Source organism: Talpa europaea (assembly GCF_964194135.1).
Source record: "Talpa europaea genome assembly, chromosome: 13".
In the NCBI taxonomy this organism is placed as follows: Eukaryota; Metazoa; Chordata; class Mammalia; order Eulipotyphla; family Talpidae; genus Talpa; species Talpa europaea.
The window spans coordinates 26,926,526-26,952,945 of record NC_140080.1 but is presented as its reverse complement, the minus strand read 5'-3'; the positions used below and the strand labels follow the sequence as shown (position 1 = coordinate 26,952,945).

Sequence of the window (26,420 nt, the reverse complement as noted above, 5' to 3'; positions counted from 1 at the left end):
GACTCTCTAGAAAAGGTTTGTTTTTAAAAATGAGATTATTTGGAAGAGTTATCTGGAGTTTGTTGCATTTTAAGCATTTCTCAATAGCAAGGTCCATAATAGTGTTAATTGTTAGAGTAAGTCCATTTCATCAGGAAAGAGTTTGGTTTCTTCACAGAGTCTTACATGTCTATTTTTGCAGGTGACCAAATGGGATGGAAATTTTATCAGAATGGAGTTACTATGACTTTGGGATTTTCATCTTTCTCCATTGACTCTCTTGTTTTTTTCTCAGATCTGAACCTGAAAATAAGACAGTTGCTAAAGAAGATGACATACTCCAGAATCTCCTCCTCAAAATGGCATACTGATACTGAGAAACATTTCTCCAGTCAATGAACAAATACTTTTAACTCCCATTAGGACCCTCTGCGTCTAGATCTAGTATTTTGATTTTGACTATTTTGAGCCATTTTCTCCATTAAACATACACAAAACCCAGAACTGAAACTCTTTTGCTGTGTCACTGAAGAAAGGATAGAGTGGTAAACGTGAAGTTCTTGGCATGTTAAAGTTGATATTGAAGTGGTTATATCATTAGAAAAATCAAACTACCTACTGAGTTGTTTTTTCCTACTGACTGCTGAAAAGTTTGCCACACATATCCTGCGAGGTAGCCAAATCCATTCACAGAGAGACTTACCTTTACCATGCCCAGGCACTGAATCTTATGTAACTACCCAATAGCCATATACACTATTCCCATAGAACAGATGGAAATATTGTGACTTAGTGACAATTCAGTAACTTGCCCCAAGTTATACAGAAGATTTGGGGTTTGAAGCCAAGTAGTTTCATTCTACAAGCTAAATTTCCCCTAGCATGCCGTTTATCTTTTAAATGTTTGGCAATCTGATATCATTGAAAGACACTGGTTTTTCCTCCCTGGTTCATGATATACATTGCTAATTTCATAAATTATTGCTAATTTCATGACACAAATTGCTAATTTCCTTGCAATTTCCTAAGTTGTGGAGGTAGTAGGAGGGTCTTGTCTTTTCTTCTAATGAGGTGCCTCTTAGTGGGCCCCTAGAAAGCTTCAGATTGGGGATGGTCACCAGGAAGACCAAACCTAGGTTGGAACTTTCAGCCCCACTTCCCAGCCTCCAGAGAGGGGAGAAGATTGGAGGTGAAATTAATAATTGATCATGCTTCTTTGGTGAAGGCTTCATTAAAAAAGAAAAGAAAAGAAAAGAAAACCTAAACAACTGGGTGTGGAGAGCTTCCAAATTGGCAAACACATTCAAGTGTGGGTATGGTAGTGCTCCCCAGGTCCACAGGGACAGAGCCTTTGCACTCTGGACCTTTCTGGATCTCACCTCTTCACTAAGCGTTCATGTGTATCCTTTACAATAAATCAGTAATAGTAAGAAGGTTCTCCTGAGTTCTGTGAGTCACTCTAGCAAATCACTGAACTTTATTTGAGGAAGGGGGTTGTGAAAACAGTGAACTGTATAGCTAAGTTGGACAGAAATATGGACAACTTGGGGACCTGGTACTTGTGACTGGCATCTGAAGTGAGCACAGTCTTGACAGACTGAGCCCTGAAATCTATGGAGCCCAGTGCATTCCAGCAGTTAGTGCGACAACTGAAGTAAAATACAGGATACCTAGATGGTATCAGAATTGATTGGTGTCAGGAAGAAAAATCCTCATACAATCTCACAGCATCCCCCCAAAAAATATTGTTTTACACTGTATTTCTTTATTAATAATGCAAAACAGATTTTTTTTTCTGTGTAGCTGAAATTTCCTTACCTGTAAACTGCTGTTCATGCCCTTCACTAGTTTACCTACTGAGCTCTTGTTTTTTGCTACTGATTGCTGAAGAGTTTTTTGTGTATTAAGTGTACTAATCCTTTACCTGCATTGTATCACAACAATTTCCCCCCTGGCTTGTTGACCTTTGTCTTTATTTATAGTTTCTTTTTTTGCTGTGCCAACAATATCTAAAATTATATAACCAGAAATACCAATCTTTTCCTTTATGCCTTTTGTTTTTGAAATTGTGCTCAGAAAGACCTTATCTGAGGTTATAAAAATATTTATTTTTTCTCTGCTACATTTGTGATTTTATATCTTTAAACCTAGCTTTTTAATATTTCTGGAAAGTATATCTTGATATACTTTAAAATAGAATTCAAGTTTTTTTTCAAATTTATTTATCCAAAATGGCTGGTTAAATGTTCTAGTACCTTTTTTTTTCTGAATAACCCACCTTTCCCCCACAGTATCATATACTGAGTTATCAGTTTTCTTGGGTTTAATTCTAAGCTCTGTTTCATTGGTTTCTATTCCTATGTCATACATCACACTGTTTTCACTACCATTACTTAATAATATGCATTATTGTCTGATAGAGCAATTTTCTATTTCTTTTTCAGAACAATGCTAGCTACTCTTGAATGTTTATTCTTTCTGAGGAATTCTGGTATCATTTTTAAAAGTTCCACTTACCCTTTCACATTCTGCATCTGCTCCAAGTTTTCTGGCAGAGTCACTCCAAAACTTTCAGGGAAAAATAGAGTGATGATGCCAATCAGGACAGTGAGACTGCCCATGAGGATGTAGGGTAGGATTTTGTTGTAAGCACCTGTAAGGCATGGGGCATAAGAGCGTCAATTAGATATAGAGGTTCTACAGATGCTTTTGAGAATCACTTTTGTAAAGGTGGTAAATGATATTTGACAGCGGCTGTAAATCTGAAACATTTTTCTGAAGAAAAAAGTATACAAAATCTTGTCATTTCTTTTTTGGCAGATGTCACTGACTCTGCAGTTCCATAACCATTACCTACTTGATTTTGTATCAGCATGAGGTCTTTTGTGTCCATCAGTATTCTCCAAACTACTACTTAGTGTTGTATGACAGTTGGTCCTTTGATAGAAATATTTGCCTACCAAAGTTCTCCTCTTAAGGTGTAGGTAGTTGGAGATGGGAGCTGGGAGGACAAAGGAAAAGAGGTTGACCAGGATGTCACAGAGGCAGGTTCTGGCCATTGTGACTGGTGTGACATTTCCTTTTGTCCAAACCAGCAGGCCATCATGGGAAGCTAGGTCCGCAAAACCATGAGAATAAAAATTCTAAGTAATATGTTCAACCCAATTTAAATCAATAAATGTCAGTCATGGTGAAAGTACTATCAAACTTTGTTTTCTTTATGAAGAATTTATATGTCTGGGTTTTACAGATAACTTGAATAACCACTGCCCTCTTTTTTATCTAGGATTACTCATCTTGTCCCCCTTCTACATGCAGAGATCACAGAAGAATAATATGTCCAAGAATTTTATTTGACACAAATCACTCATCTTGAAGCTTCTGTGAGACTTCTGTTTCTATTATGGCATAGAAAGTTCTGTCTTATACACCTGTTTCTTATGTACCAGTGGTCCACCACTGGACCACATGAGCATAATATCAAAGTGCGGGGGGAACAAAGGGCAATGACACCATTCTATATCATCATTGCTTTCTTAGGTGGTGTCCAGGTCAGACATGCAGAGTGTATTTAAGGTAAGAAAACATTTCTCCTCTGTAAGGATTTAGAGTATACCTTTTCTGAGAATTCATTTATGTCTTTGTGTTTATGTGTGTGTGTAAGACAGAGAGAAAGAAGAATGAGAAGTATTTTTATATTTATGTTTGTATCTCTCACATGTAGAGTCCATAAAGAGAATTAGCTTGGAATGCCAGACCCTGTATCTATTAAACATTGAAGCTCTCCTGTGATATTATACAAGAGAGATAAATAGAAATATCAATATAAAAAATATTGCAAAACCAAAGTGAAAAGGTAAGCTAGGAAAAAAATCTACAAATGGATACAAAGGCCTAATTTCTTTCAGTTATGATGGTTTCACAAATAAGCAAAAGTTGATAAACCACTAGCAGGATGAGAACAGACATGAGCAGCCTAGTCATGGAACAATACACTAAATACAGAATGTCAATAAATATATTTAAAAAAATGTTCAACCTCATTCATAATTAAATAAAAATGAAAGCAATAAGATCCATTTTTCACACAACAAATTATCAATGATAAAATAATTGGATAATCCCCTTTGTTGGTGAGGATATAGGTAAACAGGCTGTCTAATATACATTGATAGTTACGTTATAAGTTATTGCAATGACCAAAGGTCAATTTAGCAATATCTATGAAATATTTTAATTGCTGCAGTAATTTTACTTTTGTGACTCTAACCATGAATCATAACATACATAAAAAACAAACACAAGGTAGAGAGGCAGAGGGGAATGTTCATTATAGTGTTCTTTGTAATAACAAAAGCCTGGAAATGGCCTACATGTTCATCCACTAAAATAAACTATGTATGTACAAATATCAGAACACTATGTACTAACTAAAAAGAAGATAAAAGGAGCCTTGTATAATACTGTGTAAAGATATGCTGATACGTTGCTTTTAAAAAGTTGTGTAGCAAGGGCCTCCCCTGGTGGCGCAGTGATTGAGCACTGGGTTACGAGGCTGCCCGCAGCCTCTGCAGCGCCAGTTCGATCCCCGGCCACTGGCAAGGGTCCCACAAAAAAAAAAAAAAAAAAAAAACAGTTGTGGAACGATATCTATAATTCTGTTTATGTATTTAAGAGATATATACATAAATATACACACATATATAACCTGTTATATGTATATACAGTATTATATGTGTGTATACTATGTATGTGTATATACCATATATTAAATACACACACACATATATATCAAAGCAAAATGTCTGAAGGACTATTCACCAAAATTTAGTATCAGATATTTCTAGGGTTGTGATTTCAGGAGCTGAGAGAGAAGAGGCAAACTTGTCCATTTTCTAGTACTTTCTATGCTATTTGAATTTTTCAAAATGTAAATCTATTACTTTTATATCAAATAGAGAACAAACTGATAAGATGTATCTCACCCAGGTAAACAAAGTAGGGAGCAATGATGCTGCCCACTCTGGAGGCCATGGAGGTGACCCCCACAGCCATGTTCCTGACCAGGGTTGGGTAGAGCTCTGCGGTGAAAACGTACAGCATGGAGAATGCAGAAGTGATCCCGAATTTTCCTAACATCACCAGACCAATGGACAAGAAGTTGTAATCTGGAAAAGAGATACAGTGTAAACTGAGGTGCTTTTAGAAATGATGCTTGTTGTATGGGAATATTTTATAATAGAAAGTATTTCCCAAGGAACATGTTCTCTTCAAACGTTCAATATTTGGGCCTCCCCTGGTGGTGCAGGTTGTTGAGCTCAGCATTGTGAAGCTGTCCGCAGCCTTTGCAGCACCAGTTTGATTCCGGCTGGCCAGCGAGGATCCCACATGGCACGGCAGAACTCTCCTGTCATGCCCGCTGCTCCCCTCAGCAGTGTGTTTCGTCAGTCTGCCTGTTCTGTTCCCCGCTCTGGCTCTGGTGAATTCTCTCACCCTCCCGCGCTTCTGACTATACCCAGTGTGTCCAATATTTGGACACACCAATGGAGACTGAGAGGTTCTTTTGTGCTTCATTCACTCTACTGTTACTTTAATCCAGTTACGCATTCAGTGACCTTTGTTCACTTTTACTTGTTACAATAGTTTTACAGTAAGTTGTCAGCCTGTTAATATAGTTAAGTTTAATCTTCAAAGAAAAGGACTAAGCCTATCTATCCTGTTTATTATTATAAGAAACATAAATTTCTATATATAACACTGTGGCAACATTTAAATAATAAGAGATCTTTTGACATAAGGGGGAAGTGGAAGCATAGTTCTCTGTGTGCTCTTTAATTACTTGAAGATTACAAATTCTGAGTCACTGAATTTACACTGGAACTAGCATGTGCCTGCAATGCTTGCATGTATGTACACCTCAGAGAAAAGGTTTCAAAGTACCCAGACATTGGAAATCAGGGTTGTGACTCAGAGGCAGAGGTTTAGGTTCAGGGTGAATGTTTCTACAAAGGTGGTGTCTGGGACAGTTATTCTTCCTCTTCTAGTGATTTCTGATTGTCAGAAGTTGACTGCTCTGTTTGAAGGGAGTTGTTTCAAACAGGAAATTACCTGGTAATCACTTGTGTACTGATTCATGAATGGTTTGTGATGTAAAGGATGCAGAAACAGGAAACAGTGACTGATAACTAGCCTCAGCAAGTATGGATTTTTTCTGGCAAGCTGTTAATATTGGCTAATGCCTTACCTGCAGGCACCAGTTGAATTAAGAGCAGCACCCCCCCTCCCAAGAACAGCACACCAGCTATGGTGTAACGTCTGGGCAGAGTTCGCAGGAGCAGCCAGGCAGTGAAGTAAGCTGGAACTTCAATCAAGGCGGAGAGGAAACAGTTCAAATAGGCATCTCCATGTAAATTAGGAGAGTTCAGGGAGAGCGCAAAATAACCCACTGAGGTCAGCATCCTGAAAGACAAAGGAAAAAAGACAAAAATGACAAAATGATGACCTGAATCACTCTGAAATTTCATGATAGTCAAGAAATTATTTAGATCTTGATGTCCAGCAAGTAGCCACCTTGGGCTATTTAAATATAAATAAGTTACAATTAGATAAAATTTTAAAAATTCAGTCTGTCAGTCACACTAGCCATCAATAATTGCTCAACAGCCACATGTGACCAGTGCCTACTGTGTTGGGGAACACAGATGTAGGACACTTCCATTGTTGCTGAAAGTTCCACTGGATGGCACTAGTCTAGATAAATACTCAGCAATACCTATCCTAGTCTAGTTATTTTCAAATTTCAGTATCTCCTTGAACAGTTTGCAACATCATCATTCCCTTAGAGCTATTACAGGAATGAAGAACATCACTCACATCAGTGAATGTAAAATTCAGATTTCATTCTTACCAAAACAAAGATCTAGTAGATAGTACTGTAGGATCCACTTAGAGTAAATTCCAACTGATTTAATAAAACTCACATTAGGGAAAAGAGTGAATGTCCTATGATATTTCAAAATATCACAGTGTATTGCCTATACTGTCATTCCAGTTAACTTCCACATAGTAACTTCCCTGTAAAAAAATAATTGCACTGTGTAGACTTCCCTCTGCAGAAATATGCTTATTATTAACATGCCTGAAAAGCAAAGGATATCTGAAAAATGTCCCAGGAACATTCTTGATCTTTTTATATATACTCTACCAGATTGGGCAGCACAAGGGCTAATCTGAAATTAAACAATAAATTAAACCTAATTATTCAGTTAGTGGTTTCACATTTAGTCATAAGAGCAGTATAAATATAATCAGTGACTGGCTTGGTGCCGCAGCTCAGGATGCATTCGCAGCAATAATATATACTGACATATAAGAAGTCAGGAGGTCCACAGTGAGGGAAGTCATGTGCCTAGGACACACTTGCGTAAATCAGAGGCATAAACCCTGTCATTGATTTCTTCCAATTGCAAAAAGCACAGCTCTAAAAATAGACCAGCTGCAGCCTGAACCTGCTAGTTCTGATCATCATCTTTCTTTTTGTGCTGCATTTATGAGGTAAGCATGTCCTTTCACTCACTCCATCCTCATTTTGTAGCAGATACATTATTAAATCTAGTCTACAACATCAACTCATTACCTCTAGTCCTAAATCATGTGTTGGTTTGTTGTGAGCAAATAAAAAACCTTGTAATTTTACAGCTTGTTCTATAGTCACTGTCCCATTGCTGGTACAGCTTCTGAAAGTAGAGGCCAAATTAGCATCTTAGCTGTAGGCACTAGGGACATCATAAACTTCAAGCCCTTTCCCTGTGGGCCTTTGGGAATAGCTAATTATTAAATAACTTAAAATATTAAAAAATACTAATTATTGAATAATAATACTTAATATTACAGATACTACAGACTTAAATATTATTCCCTCCGACTTATTTTTCCCAGTTTCCAGTCATTGGAGGCATTTCTAGTGCCTAACGTGCTTCTAATAAAGAAATGCCTGAAAGTTAATGGAGGTATTTCCAAATGACTTAAAATTCTATAATTTTTATTTTGCCTTGGGAAAATCCAGGCCTTGTCCTGATGTTCCCTTGAATTAAAGACAATCAGTTTTGGGCCTCCCTAGTGGCACAGGCAGTTGAGCACAGCGCTGTGAAGCTGTCCGCAGTCCCTGCAGCGTGGGTTCAATCCTGGCCAGCCGGGGAGATACCCACATGGCACGGCAGACCTCTCCTGTCTCTCCTGCTGCTCCCCTCAGCAGTGTATTTCAGTCAGTCTACCTCTTCTTTTCCCTGCTCTGTCTCTGGTGAATCCTCTCACCCTCCCGCACATCTGGCCTGTACCCCAGTTCTTGTATGCATGAATAAACAAACCTTTAAAAAAAAAAAGACAATCAGTTGTAATCCTTATGTGCTGTATGTCACATTTCCAGACCCCTTTTTACTTACCATAGCAGCACAGACATAATGGTTATTGTGGCAATATTCCGAGTCCTGAACAGGTCCAGAATGAAAACTTTCTGTTGCTTCATGGGTGTTAGCTGCTGCAGCTAAAATAATGCAAATAACCAAGAGATTAAGAGGTAGTGAGGATGTATCTTCAACCATGACAGCCTGGGAAAAACTTATACAACTACCCCTTCACCTTGAATATGCTTAGAAGTCTGGAATTTGTGGAGAATAAGGACATCTACAAAGATGATGCTTATTCTAACACTTTAAAATGTTTGTGACCCATTTTAGACAGGAGCCTTTGAAATGTATAACATTGGCTTCACTGTCTATGCAACAGCAACTACCACAGTATTTCCTTAACTCTGCTAAGGTGGCCTTAATCACACTGAGCTGTGATCCTAGAACCTGTTGAGTGGGTAGAGCCACATAGCCCCAAATTGCCTTGAGGTCTATGACTGCTTTTTATACTTTACTTATTGTTGTCTCAGCATCAGAACAGACTTATGTTAACTGAGGGCCTCAGTAAAATTACTATTTAGCCTCTGAGCCTCAGTTTACTTCTCTGTAAAATGGGTATAATAATTAGGAGCTGAGAAAATTAAATGAAATTGTTGTGTGTGTGTATACATATATATTATTAACACAGTATTTGACTCATGATAAATGCCTAATACATTTTAAGTTATTAGTATATTATTGTGCCATCGAGGAAAAGATGCTAGCTGTCAGTGGTTAGTGGCAATTTCTCACTGCTGTCAATGGGTTTCCTTTACTTTTCATTTACTGAAGTAACCCTGGCATGTGTTAGGAATCTAGGTAACCAAGCTTATCAAGATTGAAACTAGAAGATACAAGGAGCAGAGGTGGGAATTGCTTGGGATAAGGTACAAGGACTTTGTGACCGTATAGACACAAAGCATGCAAACAATGAGAGGCTGAAGAAGGGTCTGCCATGAAGGATATAAGAATGCTGGACCTCCTGCTGGGGCAGATGCTCCTTCTTTCCAACAATAATCAGACATTGCTTCACACAATGCACAGCCATCTTGCATTTTTCTCCTGTACCATTTGGAGAGTACCATTCTAGAACAAGCCCCAGCAATATACCCCTGTTAGTGCTACAAAGCAAAGCCCCTGTATAAACTAGTGGGAGCTAGAAGTTCTCCTGGAGGGCTCTGGGAGAGGTGCCATGCACAGATAGGACTGTGGGTTAGATCTATGCTATACTTGGTCCTTCCTCTGGGCCCTATGAAAGTATAGGTTGCTAGGCCATTCCAGGCCTGCCTAATCTGGATGTTTGCAGGCCCAGACACCTGGGAATCTGTATGTCTAAAGCTCCTCAGCGACTGTGATAAGGACCCAGGTTTGGAAACCTCAAGACAAGAGTGGTGTAGTTTCTGGTGGTTGTCCCTGGCCTGTGTGGGCCACCAAAATACCTTTGGACCAGGCACCATGAGTAGGTTGAGGTGCTGCATAAGGGAAGCCAGAGAAGGCCAAGATCATTTCCTAAGATGATAATCTATTTCTTTCAAGTTAATGCCACTCTCCCTAACATGAGGGGGGAGATTGCAGTTGGTAAGAGCATACACTTTGGCACTGGCAAGGCCTCGGTGAGACTTCTAGCTGTGTGGCACTGGGAAATTATTAAACTTCTCTATACCATCTCTTCCCTCTCCTGAAAAGAAAGAGGGGTGAGGAGCCTCTAGTAGTAGCTACTAGCTATGGTCAGTATGAGCTGCAAATGAGTCTATCATCTGTGCCTGGCATCTGGTGGCCTCCCATTGGCACTCAGAGCAGGCTGCATTCGGAGACACAGGGCCCTTCAAACCTCCTAAAGAGATGCTTGGGAGGAGAGCAAGGGCAGGGGAGGGTCTTGGAAAAGCACAAGCTCCCTTCTCCTCACTGGGCTTGTCCAGTTCAGGCTAATCTGTTTCATGGAGCCTGAACTTCTTTACAGAAGGAAGAAACAAAGCGTGTCGGAAGCATGTGATTCGACATTGGACTTCACTGATCTATCAGTGTATCTCTTGTATATTTTATGACGGCTTTCATCCATGTAGGTCTGACCTCTGTGAGTTCCTCTCAGACAGGCATCAGACCACGAATCCAATTAATATTGGCAAAACATGCAGCACAGCCCTGAGGCAGAAGTGTTTGACACTCCCACTGTTATTTTTGCATCCAGTTAAATTGACTAAGACTGGGAATGGAATTCTCAGTCGAAAGAACAAGGGATTAAGAGATGTTTGTCCTGGCAGACCTCTGAGAGCTTGGGTTCATGGCCACTGTGATTAAGTTGCCAGCCCTGCTGGAGAATCTGTTCCCAACAAAGATCCTTTAGGGCAGGAATGGAGAAGTCCTGGGTGAGGCCCTGGCATGCCCACACACTCCACAGGGTCCTGCTTTCTTGGGTAGCCAGGAGTGCAGACTTAAGATGGGCCACTGCAGCCACCCTTGTTTTCCTGGGGTATCCCGAGCAGTTGCAGTTCCGTATCTTTCTCCTCATCTGTATGTCCCCATCCCATCTCAGTGTCCTCTCCAGTTTGGACCTGCCTCTGCCACTCTGCTCTCCTCTGGCACAGAATGTGCCCTCCTTGGTCATTAGTATTTCCTCCTGGCTCATCTCATTTCTCTTTCATTTTATGCCCCTTTACACTCTCAGTTACATTATTACTTTCTATGCTCCTTAACTACAGGGACTGTGTCTAATCTTTCCAGTCTTTTCTGCACAGGGCATGGCTGAGGGGACTGCAAGTCCTCACTGTCAGCTGCTTCCACAGAATATTGGCTTTTCCCTGACACCACCTGTAAGTCTGCCGGTCTGTGCTCTTAGCCCTTCAGGTTCTAGACATGACATAGCAAGAATAAGGGCCTGCAGAGTTTCCTCAGCAGACTTCAGGGGGATTCAGGGTGCAGTGGGAACCCATGAGTAGAATAGTCCTCAAAAACTTTTTTCCCCACTTAATCCTGACATTCAAACATCACCAGTATGTAACTGCACCAATGGTATGTTGCAATACCAATAAAATGTTGGAGATAAACTTGCAGAAAAGGAAGGCAACTAATATTTCATCAGCATTTGCCATATGCTAAGCAATTTACACATGTTATTGCACTTCATTCTTACCCCACCCTTTAAGGCAGATTTTATCTCAGAACTTAATCATGTTCTTAAGGTTTCCTACAGTGCCTGGTATAGTAGGCACTCAAAACAGGTTGAATTAAGTTCCATAAAATCAATAATGTGTAGCTGATCTCAAGAGGAAATTCCCAAATGCTTACCTCCACAGGATCAAAAATCACCACTGGGGCAACTATGTTATTCATTTTTGCAGCTTTTTGAATAATATCTTCAGCTTCTTGAAACCTTCGCTGGGATATCAGCCATCGGGGAGATTCAGGAATAAACCTAGAATTTATGTTTAATAGTTTATAATTTTTCACAATAATAGGGTTTGATAGCATTAAGCTGCTCCCCAGTAATTTTGATTTTGTGAAATTCTAGTTTGTCTTTTAAAAGCAAGTTGGGAAGGAGACCTAAGATTTTCATTGAAATAAGAATAAATTACTTGTAGGAATGACCAAAGCCACCTCAAGTCTCCAAATTTGGATCAAATCACAAGATCAATCATCAGTTGTACTTGGGGTAACATTAACTGTGGGTGTGCTTAAGTCAAGGCAACAGGAGAAGGCCATCCAAAACTTAACAGTCACTGTGGCTCAAGGAAGAGACAGCCCACTAGACAGTAAGTCTAGTCTTTTCAGCGTGTCCATCTCTATGAGAACCCCTGGTGCCCTGGCTGGTGATGGTCACAAGCTTTTCAGGTAAAGGATGGCCAGGTATCTCTGCTCCTGGGAATCTCTGCTTCTGTAGCTGGAGGAGTCAGGGACCACACTGGCACCTTCCAGGGAGCTGTCCCATGCCTCAGCAGATTCGCAAAACAGTACCCAGCCCAGTTTTTGTTTTGTAATATCTGGAAACTTAATTTTTTAAAGTTACACAGTCTATCCACATTTATAACTGATACTCAGACATAGTTGACTTCTTTTCTAATTTTTCTTCTTTGTACTTATATTTATTTTTATTACATTCATATTTATTTATATTTCCCTGTTCTTTCCAAATTTCTTGGACTCTTTTTACCTATTCATCAGTACTTAGTTGTCCTAGAAAATAAATTACAAGAAGACACAGAGGTTTCCAATAATTAATGGGCTCCTCCAAAGACTCACTAGGAGGGACCTCAGAGCAAAACACAAACTTAACTAATGGCCAACCCCCAACTCCCTTCTCCAGCTAGTGCATATGGGTTAACAAGTGAATGCTGGATATATTTTTCAGAATATGTCCTTAGGTAGTCCCTGAAGCAATTGTGATGTTGCTTCAATGGGCCTTCAATAATTACAACTCTGCTGTCTAAGAGAACTTTCTGCAGTGTTCTGTATCTGCACTTTTCACTGCAGTAACCACTAACCACATATGGCTGGTTATTGGACTAGTGAGACCTGTGTGCCTGAGGAAATGAATTTTTAAGTTTATTCTGTTTTAATCTTAATAACTGCATGGGGCTATGGCTGCTGTATTTGTGTGGAATTAGAGGTCTTAATGCATAGACGCAGTGTACTTCATGGGCTGCTCTACTTCTGAGCAAAAAGCTTTCTCTAACCAGGTTGTGCTTAGAAATTTCCTACCTTTCTCACCACAAGCTCTTGCTATAGGGTAGTCAATGGTCTCAAGTTCCAAACATTTAGTCGGCTAGAAATTGTAAAGCTTTCTCCAAATGGCCCCTGTGGGCTCCTTCCCCACTCTCTACATACACACTCCTTTCATACCTTGGTTACAGTAAGTAAAGTGGTCATTTAATGCCAAGCCTTTCCATTTATTTATTTATTTATTTATTTATTTATTTATTTATTTATTTATTTATTTATTTATATTTTTGTGTAGAAGAACTGGAGTGTAGGCCAGAGGTTATCAGGGGTGAGAGGATTCACCAGAGACAGAGTGGGGAGCAGAACAAGCGCATTTACTGAAATGCACTGCCAAGGGGAGCAGTGGGCAAGACAGGAGAGGTCTGCTGTGCCATATGTGGGTTAGCTCCTTGCCTGGGGATCAAATTCTGGCCGTAGCCTGATCATGTGCTGAGACTCAACCCCTAGTTCACCAGGGAGGCCCTACTTTTTTTTTTTTTTAAGATTTCTTTATTTATACAAGAACTGGAGTACAGGCCAGAGGTGTGTGAGGGTGAGAGGATTCACCAGAGACAGAGTGGGGAGCAGAACAGGCAGACTGACTGAAATACACTGCTGAGGGGAGCAGCGGGCGAGATAGGGGAGTTCTGCCACACCATGTGGGTATCTCCCTGGCCAGCTGGGGATCGAACCTGCATTGCAGAGGCTGTGGACAGCTTCACAGCACTGAGCTCAACCTGTTGCATCACCGGGGAGGCCCTGGGATCTCTACTTTGCACACCCAAAAGTCGTACTAATTCAAAAGTCTCAAGTCTAGCTGATCATTTTAAAAGTTAGTGGAGTGCCACATGAGATACCCTTTAATCTCTCTGTGGATTTAATTCAAATTGAACAGAGAAGGCTGTTCAGTGCTGGGACTTGTATGTGGCAAATTGATTGAGGAGGCAACAGGCAGCACTGAGCCCCAAGCATTTCCCATGTCCTCCCAGCCCACCTGGACAGATAAGGACCCCTTCAGAAGTCTCGTCTTCAAGAACAAGATGGTCAGAGTAATGATTTTATTTTTATGGGAAAATATTTTTATGGGAACTCCAAAAAAAAGAGGGTGTGGCTGGGACCTTGTTCCATTACTCTTATTCTCTTCTCCTACGTGAAATCTTCTGGGTAATCATATTGGGTAAAGCTGCGGCCACTATTCCAAACTTTGTTATTCCCACACTAATAACTATTGTTATTAAAATTTCAGAACTAGCACGCAGCTGGTTAGTTCTGGCCTGGGGCCAGAGCCACCCTCTGGCTGAGGCAATCCTGTCCCTGGTACAGTATGCAGCAGCCAAGACATTCCTGGTCTGGTGTGTAAGCAACAGGAAAAGTAATTCTTTTTTAGTAAAGAGTGAGGCTGCTCCTGCTGGGATGGACCTTCTTTGCTGAACACTCAGGATGCTGACATATCACAGCTGTCCCTTCCTGTGTTATTGGTTCTATGGCAAAAATCCTTACTAATCTCTTCTGGTTAATCATGGCCCTTTTATTTTTATGTTTATTCTCTCTCTCAACATAAGTTTTATTATAGTATATATTTAAAGTGCTGGGGTTTTAGACCAAAATCACAACTGGAGCCAGGGAAATAGATGATCCAAATCCTTTCTCAGAAGAGACAGAAAATAATCTTTGAAAAATGTGTCTTTTTTTTTTTTGCTGACTTTGAAATGTTTATTCTTTAAAAAATTAGTTGCTTTTTATACAGCTATACAAAGTTCTTAATATTTCTTTGGCAATGGAATATAATGGAATTTTACAACTATGTAAAAAAGTTACCTTTGCCTAAGAAACAGTATTTACTGTGTGTACATAGTTAACTGACAAAGTTCTCTACCACCCAGCACCCTAATTAATTGATCAAATAAGCTACCTCAAAGGGATATTACAGGATTTCCAAAAAGAAAGAGAAAGATATAGAAACACATACATACAGACATGCACACAACCTTCCCTGGCTCAAAACAGTATCATGGCCCTATCTGTAGGCAACTTGCAATAATTGCCAAATACAATTTAGTGATAAGAAAAATCCTTTCAGTGATAAAAAATACTTACAAATCCCATTGAAGTACTGCTTCAGTTTAATTGTACATAAGAAATTACTTAACCTTCTGCTGTTCCAAATATATTTAATGCTTATTTTTAAAAATGAGCTTTCTCCACCCCCCTCCAAAAAAACCCTCTGATCATCATCCTCTTTTACAATAAATTCAGTTGGCAAGGGGATTGTGGAGAGAGGGACAGAGGGTATGATGATGGTGATGATGATGATGACGATGGTGGTGATTCTTGTTTTATAACATTGCTTTCTTCTTGTGAATTAGGAGTGTTTTTCTTGGAGGCAGGGCTGTGTAGATAATGGCCTGCGCTTATTTACTATAAACTTTCCTGACTCACATACTGGGTTCCAAAGGAAATCTCTAAGTCAAAATCATATATAACTTTTAACATACAATCTCTCAAATGCCAGGGAAGTATGAAAAAAAAAGTGCTCTCTCCCTTCATTCACATCCCACACCAAGAATTTACATTGGTAAACCAGAGCAGTCTTAGAGGTCATAGAAAGACAGTAGCTTGGCATGGTCCAACCATAGCCACCTGGTCCAGCAAGACCAAGACTTGTGGCCTGTCAGCCTATATGGGTGTTAACACTTGCAGGCAAAGGACCTCAAGGGTGTTTCCTAGACAGAGGGGCCAAAGGACAGGGCACCGTGAGGGCTAGCCTAAACTGTGAGTTCCAAAAACTGGAAGATGCTTTCATTATGGGTAAGCAGGTGGAGGTTAGGCAGTTCACTGAAACCAGTCAGGGCTGGGAGATTTGATTGTGATATCATGAAACCAAACCAAGAAAAATGAATAAAGTCTGCTATAGAGTGTGCCAGACCCCCATATGGAAGGAATTTCCTTTTCTCACACTTAAGTATGAAAAACCAAAGAAATGAGAACTCCAAAAAAAAGAGGGCGTGGCTGGGACCTTATTTCATTACTCTTATTCTCTTCTCCTAGGTGAAATATTCTGGGTAATCGTATTGGGTAAAGCTGCAGCCACTATTCCAAACTTTGTTATTCCCACACTAATGTGTCAGAATGGACCGGAGGGTTGTGGCAGGAGAGAAGAGGGTATTTCTCTAACAACTCATTAAGCAAAAGTAGTCTCTCTTCCAGCCAAAGCAGAGAAATAAGACCACCTGAGATACTAATCCACAGGTGCTAGGGAAGTTTGAAGAAATTACATTGGTGGAATCCATAAGAAGAAAGATGATTTCTAGGAGAGAAAGATGTCAAAAGGGGAGGGAGCAGAGTTAAAAATAACAAAACCCAAAGCATCATTTCCACAACAACAACCAACAACAACAGAGAAAAGCGGGGACTAGATTTCCTGAGACAAGTGGGCCAGTGGAGAATCAAATCCCTGCACACAGGCCCACCCACAAGGAGGGGGACACTGTCTGCGCCTCGAGGCCTCTGCTCCAGTGACATCACACAAGCCCACAGTAGGGTCAGCACCAGGCTCTGGGCTCCAGGCGTGCTGGCCCTGCAGCAGGGGGCTGTCTGGGACCAAGCCACACTCACCACCACAGCGGGACGCACAGCACCCCCGGCACCGTCAGCGCCAGCAGCAGCATCCGCCAGTCTCTGATGAAGTAAGCAAACAGTGGCAGCAGCATGTAGCCAACTGCAAAAAATGTGCACACTCCTAACGTGGAGAATATAATACGAACTGACTTGCCAAGAATTTCTGTTCCTGTTCAAAACAAGGGAGGAGTGTTAGCATTTTAACTCACTTTAATATTTGCTATTTATATCATTACCCGGTAGTCAGAGTTCAAACTCAACCATTTAGAAAAGGGAGAAGGCGTTGGATTCATGGCCCACAGCAGGAGAGGTCAGGGTGGAGGAAGGTGGGAAGTGATCCCAGACATACCACCTTATAGAGGGTTGCGGTTTCCTAAGGTTTTTTTTTTAATATATTTTTTAAGATTTTATTTATTTATACAAGAACTGGGTCAGAGGTGCGGGAGAGTGAGAGAATTCACCAGACACAGAGTGGGGAGCAGAACAGGCACAGGACTGAAGACACCGCTGAGGGGAGCAGCGGGGGAGACAGGAGAGGTCTGCCACCACGTGGGTTTCTCCCTGGCTGGCCAGGAATCAAATCCGCGCTGCAGAGACTGCGGACAGCTTCACAGTGTGGCACTCAACCCGCTGTGCCATTGGGGAGGCCCAGTTTTCATAAGGTTTTTTTATTTTTTTAAGATTTATTTTATTTTAGACAAGAACTGGGGCACAGGCCAGATGCGTGGGAGGGAGAGAGGATTCACCAGAGACAGAGCGGGGAACAGAACAGGCAGACTGACGAAACACACTGCTGAGGGGAGCAGCAGGAGAGACAGGAGAGGTTTGCTCGCCATGGAGGTTGCTTCCGAGGCCGGCGGAGATCTAACCAGCACTGCAGAGGCTGTGAACAGCTTCACAGCGCTGTGCTCAACCACCCTGCGCCACCAGGGAGGCCCTTTCATAAGGTTTTAAGGAAGCCATTTGGGTAAGGTCCATAAAGGAGCCATTTAAATATTTAATGTTTAAAATATTCATTAAAAGAACAAACATTTTAAAGTCCATCTCATGTCACAGAAATAACATGCCCAGCTCCAGGCAGTAATCCTTTATGAGAAAAATCACGATTCCAAAATGAGAGTCCCAGGATGAGGAGCAGAGAAGACACTTCAGGGGACAAGTCAGGGTTCTTCTGAGGGGCTATGTGGGGTCACGGTGCATGTAGCCTTTTCCACATCCTGCACTGCAAATAAACAGTGCTGGCCCATGGGGAAACAGCAGAGAGGCTGCAGATACTGAGACATATTAGGATACCCTTAGCAACCCTTGAGCCTTCAGAAATGTTAAATAGAATCCAGCTGGCTCCAGAGGTGCAATGAGCAACCCCCAGCGCCCAGGACTGACTTCACCCATAGTCACATTGTGCCCAGAGATTAGCCCCAGACAGACACAGTCCATTTAGAGCAAGAAAGCAAAAAAGGACCCATTCTGCCCTGACAGGTGGCAACCCTGGAGCTGGCCACATACCCTGGGAACACCCCAGTTTTCCCAGAACACCATAAAGGCCCAGGACTGCTCAGTGTTGAGCCTGTTATGAGAGAGGACCGGCAGGTGGCTTTTGGATCCTGCCATGCTCAGAGCCGCAGCAGATCAACAGCATCAGTTCTTCCTGAGACACGGCCTGTCCCTTGGAACTCTTGGTTTGAGATGGGCGAGTCCAAGAACAATCTCCTTCTGTAGTCACAGAGCTCCAGGCCCTTCACAGAGTCCACTCTTGGCACTCTGCTGTGGGGTGGAGATCTGGCTAATGGTAATAGCCTACCTTTGGTCTCAGTTCTGCCCACTAAGAAGTAGCCCAGAAAATACAGAGCAGCTCATTCAAGGTTATCCAGGCTTGGCATTCAAGGGAGACTTTCTCAATAGTGTTTTATATACCCTGAGCACAGATTAAGGAGTTAAGGGCTAATTCCATAGAAGCAGTAAAATTACTACCACAATCGACTTCCCTTTCACATTGCCTTTCTCACATCACTTCTTCACTCAGCATAAATGAGTGCCTCTGTGGTGCCCTCTTGAACAGCCATTTCTGAAAGCTAGGCTGATAATAGTCAGTACTGTGTGCTTCTCATATCACAGGCTGCAGACAGTAGCCCTAAACACTGGGGACATTTCTCAATCTCTAAACTCATTTCTAAAGATGAAGCCTAACTGCTCTGGGGATCATGAGTGTTATTTCCAAATCTTTTCTTACCTCATCATTGACCTTCCTACCACTCCTTGGGAAGACTCACCATGCCATGGTTTCTAAACACTGTGATTATCATGATATGGGAGAGAATAGCGGTGCTTTATTCTTAAGCAGAGATTCGGAAGTGAAGCAGCAGAGGATTTGATTATGGAAAAGAGAAAGTGCACAGGAACAAGTGAGAATCTTGTAGGATTGTGAGGCCACGAGAGGCGCCCTCATACTTCCATGGCCCTGATAAGAGAAGAGAGAGACGTTATACCACTGAATTGCTGGATAATCTCCCTCTTTAAGCTTGGGTCTCATAGCAGAACAGACTTATTCTAACCATGCAGAGCTTCCACAGGGGACAGAGTGAAGCTTGGTCAAGCTACTTCTGGGCCTTTCTGTGGACTAATATGATGGCATGAACCTGAAGCGTTGTTTGTTAGCCTGACCTCCTGCTCAGTGACTTTTAGATAATCACCTTTCCTTCAACACCATCATCAAGATCATCATCGTCATCATCATCACAGCCAGCATTATGAGTGGGCACTTTGGACCAGGCTCGAGGCTAGGTGTTCATATATTATTTCTCTGAATCTCTACGACATTTAAATAAGAACTGATATGACTATTTTACACATAATCAGACATGATGTAAAGAGTTGAAACAAACCACACATATGTAATAAGTGGGGGATTTAAGACTATTTGACTGATGGATATCTTCTAGAAAAAAAATAATCACCTAGGGACAAAACCTGGACTCTCCAGGAGACATGTGTAGGAGTTGGGGGAGGCCATACTCTCCTTTCAGAAGTGAGGCTTTTTCCCTTCCCGAGAAGTTTTTTGAATCAATTGAGGGCCAGCCAGCCTCCTCTGATAACACTAGGAGACAGACCTGATGCCTGCAGCTGCCACGAACATCCTAGCTGTCAGCGAGACAGCAACAGTGGTGACTTCTGGTTCTATTCTACCTATGGGGATGCCCATCCTGGTCTCCTCTAGCCCCAGGTTTTTTTTCTTAGGGCAAAACCCAGTTGGTCTTGGTATAGCTGAGCCTAAATTTGGAAGTGAAACTGACATTTCAATCAAAGGGGCATGTCCTTGCCAGGAGCACTTGCCTACATCCTGTCCTCTCTACCTGAATTTGAGCACTTTCCAAGAGGTAGTGACTCAGAGAGGACCAGGCTCACTTCCACATCCATCAGGGTCCTTCTGTAGTAGTCAGCCCAGGAACCACTGAATCACTGCAGATGGAGGCAGAATCTGCCCTCCTCTGACCAACAGAGGACTGCAGCAGACCCCAGCTCATAAAAACAAGACTGAGCTAAAACAAAACAAGACTGTGGTACAATTGCCAGGACATGGGGTGGAACCCAGTGCCCCTGGACTGGGAGTGCCCTCCATTAGGCATGTGCAGAGAGTGTGGGCTCCTTCACACTCATTTGCTACAACAATGGCTTTGCTAAGCCTTGCTTCATGGAGTTACTATTATGAAGACTGTGATCACGTTCCTAAAGTGCCAACATGAGACAAGTCCGAGATATGTAGGTGTTCAGGGATAGAGCATTCTTTTATCCTGCTCAGAGAGTTGAGCTATACTAGACATCAAGGGAATGGTGGGAAAGTCCAATGTCTTTCACCAAGAGACCCGATGTCATTGCTTCCCAAAAAATACACAGAATTCACTTCAAATGAACCAGATATTCTTCTGCTCAGAGCTTCCTCTCTCCCCTTTATTAACCTTCACAGATAATTCTAGTCAAAAGCAAACTTTCCTATCTCTGCATGTGCCCAAAGAAGCTAACCTTCTCTCCAGCCTCTGCCCATAATCATGTCCTCAATAACAAGTACGTTGGAGGCTGCAGCCTCACCAGACGTGAGCTCCTTAAGAACACACAGAAACAAGTGCTTACTCTTTCCTGAGTCTCCAGTTCCCCCCAACACGTTGTAGTGCCAATAAGGGGTGCCAACAAATTTTTGCATTATATATATAGATGTGTGTGTGTGTGTATTTTTTTTTACACCCTATCTCATCTCTTGAAGATTTTGAGGTATCTTTTAAGTTGAATACAAGAAAATATTGGTAACATTAGACTACCAAGAAAAGTAAAGTTATGACTTAGAGAAAAGAACTAAATCCATAGCTGATCATTTTGGAAAACAACCTGGCAGTTCCTCAAATGGTTGAGCATAAAATGACCATATAAACCAGCAATTCAAATCCTAGGTACATACCCAAGAGAACTGAAAATACAGATCCACAAAAACTTGTAGTCAAATGTTCATACTAGCATTATTCATAATTTCCCAAAGTGGAAACAACCCAGATGTCCACTGACTCATAAACAGATGAACAAAATGTGGAGGAGCCACACAACAGAAAGCTGATTCTTGCTGGAACATGGATCAACCTCAAAAACATTAAGGAAAATAGTCACAGAGACCATATATTGTCTCTGTAAATGAATCCATTTATAGGACTTGTTCAGACTAGACAGATCCATAGAGACGGAGAGTAGATGAGTGGTTTCCGGGGATTAGAGAAAGAGAGGAACAGGGGTTGTGGTGGGGATTGCTAATGGGCTGATTTCTTTTGGGAATGATGGAAATGTTTTGATGTTAGAGTTGATGGTTGTACAATTTTTTGAAAATACTAATCATCAATGAGTTAGATACTTTCAAAGAGTGAGTACGACAACATGGAAAATTATATCTCAATTTACAAGTATTTAAAAATGGTTGATAAAGGCAGCATGATAAATACAGTTAAACTTCAAATTTACCCAAGTCTCCTGATAGCCAAAGTTATAAAGGAAGATGACATCAGTTACAAACTTATCAAGATGAAGGACAAGTCAGACATCAGAAGCAGCAGAGTCTTAAATAATTAAACATGTTGTAACAAATATTGCATAGGGGGAGGATGTTAGGAGTACTGGGTAAATACTGAGTTATGGATTGGTCAAGATAAGAGGAAGCTAACTGTGTAGAAAAACTAGCTCTTGAGGGATAAAGAAGGATACTTACCGACATGTTGGCTCTGGAAGATGGAAAGGGTTTATTTCTGGGAATAGTAGATTCTGAGGGAGTACTAGCGTGTGGGTAGTGTCAGTGTCCTTGGTCCTGATGGTCACTTCCTCCTGAAGCAGCATCACTGTCTGAGCCCTCCTCTCCACCTGTATCCACTTTATGTTCCTGTGGGTTTCACTGTTCCTTCCTCACCTAGTCTTATCTCCTACAACTCTGGTGGGCTTTATACTTTTTACAAAGCAGAGCAAGAGAATCCATTTCTGCATTACTTTGAGAGTAGCTGTAATTCAGCTTCCTGAATAATGTTACAACTCTTTTTTTTTTGTATTTTTTTAAAAGATCTATTTATTCATACAAGAACTGGGGTACAGGCCAGAAGCACAAGAGGGTGGGAGGATTCACCAGAGACAGAGTAGGGAGCAGAACAGGCAGATAGACAGAAGTACACTGCTGAGGGGAGCAGCGGGCAGGACAGGAGAGGTCTGCCACGCCATGTGGGTATCTCCCTGGCCAGCCGGGAATTGAACCTGTGTTGAAGAGCTATGGACAGCTTCGCTGCGCTCAACCCGCTGCGCCACTGGAGAGGCCCTAATGTTATGACTCTTAAATCTTTATAAATGTACACCCTGATGGGGAATGTTGTTAATGGGGGAGAGTATGGCTGTATATGGGAAGTGTCTATACCTTCCTCACAATTTTGCAGTGAACAAAAGCTGCACTAAGGGGAAAAAAAGAGAAAATAGAACAAAACAAACATCTCTGGGTCTTACCAACCCTTCCCAGAAGCCAAGGGCAAAAGCGGAGGCACTGAGAGAATGCCACACCTAGATCTCAAACTTAAGTTGTTTTTTTTTTTCCCCATCAAAAACCCCTAAGTTCTACTGTTTCAGCCCTGAAACACCAGAGAGCGCTGCTGAGCTTCAGTCAAGCCAGCCTCTGTATGGTGCCCCTAGCCCCACCCCATCCCAGGAGCTGAAGAGGAAGTGGCTGCTCCACGGAGCAGGTTGGTTTTCAGTGGCACTCTTAAATGTTCAGACCAATAAAGACTGTCATACCAGGACAGAAAAGTCAGCAGTTTCCTGCAGAGCACAGTGGAGTAAAACTAGAGTCAGGGAGGCCCCCAGTTGCACCCTACAACAGGCCCAGACACAGGCTGATTAGGGAGCCAGGTGCACCCAGAGCCTTGACCACACCCACCAATCACTGGCTTGACACATCCAAGCTCTGAATGATCTTACTGACCTTCCCCTTTGTCCTCTCACTCTTCTCAGCACCGGGAGCAGGGAAGGGAGTTAAGTCCTAGTGTTAGATCAAAGTGAGCAGATCTTTCCTGCAGGAGGCCTGCAGAGGGTTCTCCCAGCCTCATCCACTTACACGGGAGAGTTTCAGTGGCTCCAGAAGCACCCGGTGCTCCTGGAAAGGCAGAGCCCAAACAGAACCTAGGGGAAGCCATGCTAGGCAAAAAGCCCACCTGACTCCCAATCCCCATGATTTTACACCTTCTTGTTTCACCATGAGTCTCTATCCTTTCATTCCAGTCCTTTTGGTTCTCCTAAAAGGGTCTGCTGGTGTCTGGCCCAAGTAGAGCCACACAATGGGTTTTCCAGGGAGAGCTGCATGTTGATGGACAGGAGGAAGATGAGTTCTGGAAGATTCAGAATCTGAGGACAGTAGGCTTTGCTGTACCCAGGAGTCTGTGTCTTTGGGACCACCAGGCATTAGGAGATCACAGATTCTGTCCTATATTCCTTCAACCTCCAGTTTCCAACACCACTGGCTTGAAGTTCTGTGTCCTCTACATGACTGACCTTCTTAAAGGAAGTCTTGTTCCAATTACAATAAAGTAAAAATCAAAATCAAGAAGCAACTATAGGGCCTCCCCGGTGGCGCAGCGGTTGAGCGCTGGGTTGCGAAGCTGCCCGCGGCCTCTGCGGCGCCGGTTCGATCCCCGGCTGCTTCCCGGCCACCGGAGGAGGGTCCCACATGGTGTGCAGACCTCTCCTGCCGCCCGCTGCTCCCGCAGTGTACTTCGGTCCTTCTGCCTGCTCTGCTCCCCGCTCTGGCTCTGGTGGATTCTCTCACCCTCCCGCGCTTCTGACTGTACCCAGTGCATGTATAAACAAAACAAACAAAGAAAGAAAGAAAGAAAGAAAGAAAACATGCCTTTATAAAAAAATAAATAAATAAATAAAAAGAAGCAACTATAAATCAGAGACACACTACACGGGGGGTGAGGAGGGAGCAGGATCAAAACAAGGGGAGTGGGAATTGTATGGAGACTATAACCAAGATGAAAATGCATACACTGTGCAAAAATGAAAAATTATGTAAAATATATATAAAATAAAAATAAAATAAAAATGCTCAAAAAAAAAAAAAGTCTTGTTCCTCTCCTTCTACTGCAGGGAGGAGAGAGGCCCCCCCTCCCCTTGGAGCTATAGAGGAGGGTGCCATCTGCTGCCACTAGGGGGCTGCAGTATGTTCTCCCCTCCTCTGTAGACATTGAGCCTGGGCCTGTGGCAAGGGGTTTTTCACAAATGATTAAAGGTATGGAATTTGAATAATTCCATCTTGGTAACCTGACAGAGTATAAACATTCTCAACAAAAAGAACAAAACATCTCCAAAACCAGTGAGTAATTTAGACTCTTAGAACTGATCAGAATGATCTTACTAGATTCAGGATTTTGAGACAAGAATCATTAGACCTATATTAAAAGGATGCTATTAATCATACGGTGACAACAGAGACAGACTGGGACCTCACTGAGCTAGCAAGAATATGTTATCACACTAGAGATTATGGGGATCTGTGTCCACTGTCCCAGAGGCGCTCATCATTTTCCCTTCTCTCACTGGTGCAGAGGGCACATTGGGGATTGTCACTCCAGGCGGAAGACCCTGATCCACCTGTGTGAATCTTGTCTCATTTCCTCCCAGGAAAAACTGGTGAGGGCTCTGGGGGTCTCTTCATAGCCTTTTGCTATACGGGTCTCACATACAGCCTCGTATTCCAGAAGCAAGATTGCAGCTAGGAGACAGGACTACTATCAGTGCAGTGAGGCTTGTCCTGCATGTAGCTGATATGCAATGGGGGTGCACTGTGACTCAGGGTGAGACTAGATGTGTCCAACGCCAGTGGACTGGCATTGAATTTCTGCCTGGCATGTGCCTCCTCCACTTGTGGACCAGCCACCCTAAACTACCTAACTACCCTAAGTCCCCCTTCACAGGTCATGCACACCTTCCAGGAACACCCTTTGCACTAGCCCAGGCAGAAATCTTGAGCTTTCATAGCTCCGATCAAAAACACCCCTAGGCAGTCTCTCACTCTAAGATCTCCCATTCTGTGCCTCTCCCAGTAGGCCTAGTGCTCCCCAAAATGTGTGTCAGTTACCTTGTGGCTGATTCCTACCAGCTCCAGTTCTTATTCACCACCACACTTCAGGGCCCAGCACAGAGATGGCTCTCTGCAAGAGCCTACTTTGTCCATGATTGACTATAGCCCCCCTCCCCAATACACATATAACCAAGTCTGATCACCTTTTAGAAGCACAGCCCATGGGTAGAGGTACTTCCTTCTCTGCTGTGTAGGAGCACTACTGTGCCTTCTCCAGTGGCCCCTTTTTTCCTGGGGTCAGAAAGAGGAGCTCTGTGAGTCAGAAGCCATTCCTACCTAGTATGAAGGCCACCACGTAGTTGGAGATCTGGCCCATGCCAACGATGACAAATAGCACGGTGAACATCTCCCAGTTGATGGAGAAAATCTGTATGAAGCTGAAGCCAGTCTGCACAGCCATGGTTGCAAAGAGGATGTTCTTTCTGCCAAACCTGTAGAGTACAGCACAGCACAAAACATGGCCCGCGCAGGTAACAGTCTCTGATACTCAGAGCATGTGGCCAGCCCTGAGTCAGGCCTCACTGCAGAGTGCATTTTTCAGGGCTGTGATACTTTTTCCCTATCACATCCTCCCCAGTTTCTCCTTGGTGAGGTCTCAGACATCCACATACCTTTTGAGATTCTAAGCTTCCTGTGGAGCCACCATATCTCAAAAGTACAGAGTATCTTATCCAAGGACTATGTGGAAATCTGCTCTTTAGGATGGGCCACAGGTAGAAGCTGCCACTGCATTTTTGGAAAGTGGTCACAGTGCAGACTGCAGATACAGCTAATAGTAGCAACGTGGGGATTCTATCAATTCAAATTCTAGTACGACAGTGGTTTTCTATCTTGACTACGCATGGAATCACCTGGAGAGCTTCCAAAATACTGAGGCCAGAACCCTGCCTCCTAAAATTCTGATTGTCTGGGATGCCACTTGGAAATTGAGATTTAAAAAAAATTCCCAGGTAAGACTAATGCACAATCAAAATGGTGAACCACTGCTCTGTGGGAAGTATATCTGCTAGCAATGTCCGTTAGTGACATTGTAGTTGACTTAA

General features: G+C 42.4%; 1 protein-coding gene across 3 annotated transcripts in view; it reads right to left on the bottom strand.

The window, feature by feature from the left end:
• Window positions 1-206: 206 nt before the first annotated feature.
• Window positions 207-26,420, bottom strand: part of SLC22A4 (solute carrier family 22 member 4) — a gene marked incomplete at both ends in the record, with an annotated part of 43,390 nt that continues 17,176 nt past the window's right edge. The window contains 8 exons of one of the 3 annotated variants that reach the window (XM_084251896.1): window positions 207-300; window positions 2,497-2,632; window positions 4,965-5,147; window positions 6,224-6,438; window positions 8,421-8,521; window positions 11,709-11,835; window positions 16,734-16,905; window positions 25,654-25,808. In XM_084251896.1, coding sequence (XP_084108022.1) covers window positions 207-300; window positions 2,497-2,632; window positions 4,965-5,147; window positions 6,224-6,438; window positions 8,421-8,521; window positions 11,709-11,835; window positions 16,734-16,905; window positions 25,654-25,808 — 1,183 coding nt within the window. The remainder of the gene's footprint in view (window positions 301-2,496; window positions 2,633-4,964; window positions 5,148-6,223; window positions 6,439-8,420; window positions 8,522-11,708; window positions 11,836-16,733; window positions 16,906-25,653; window positions 25,809-26,420) is intronic. The other 2 variants (XM_084251897.1, XM_084251898.1) reach the window with 2 other exon arrangements.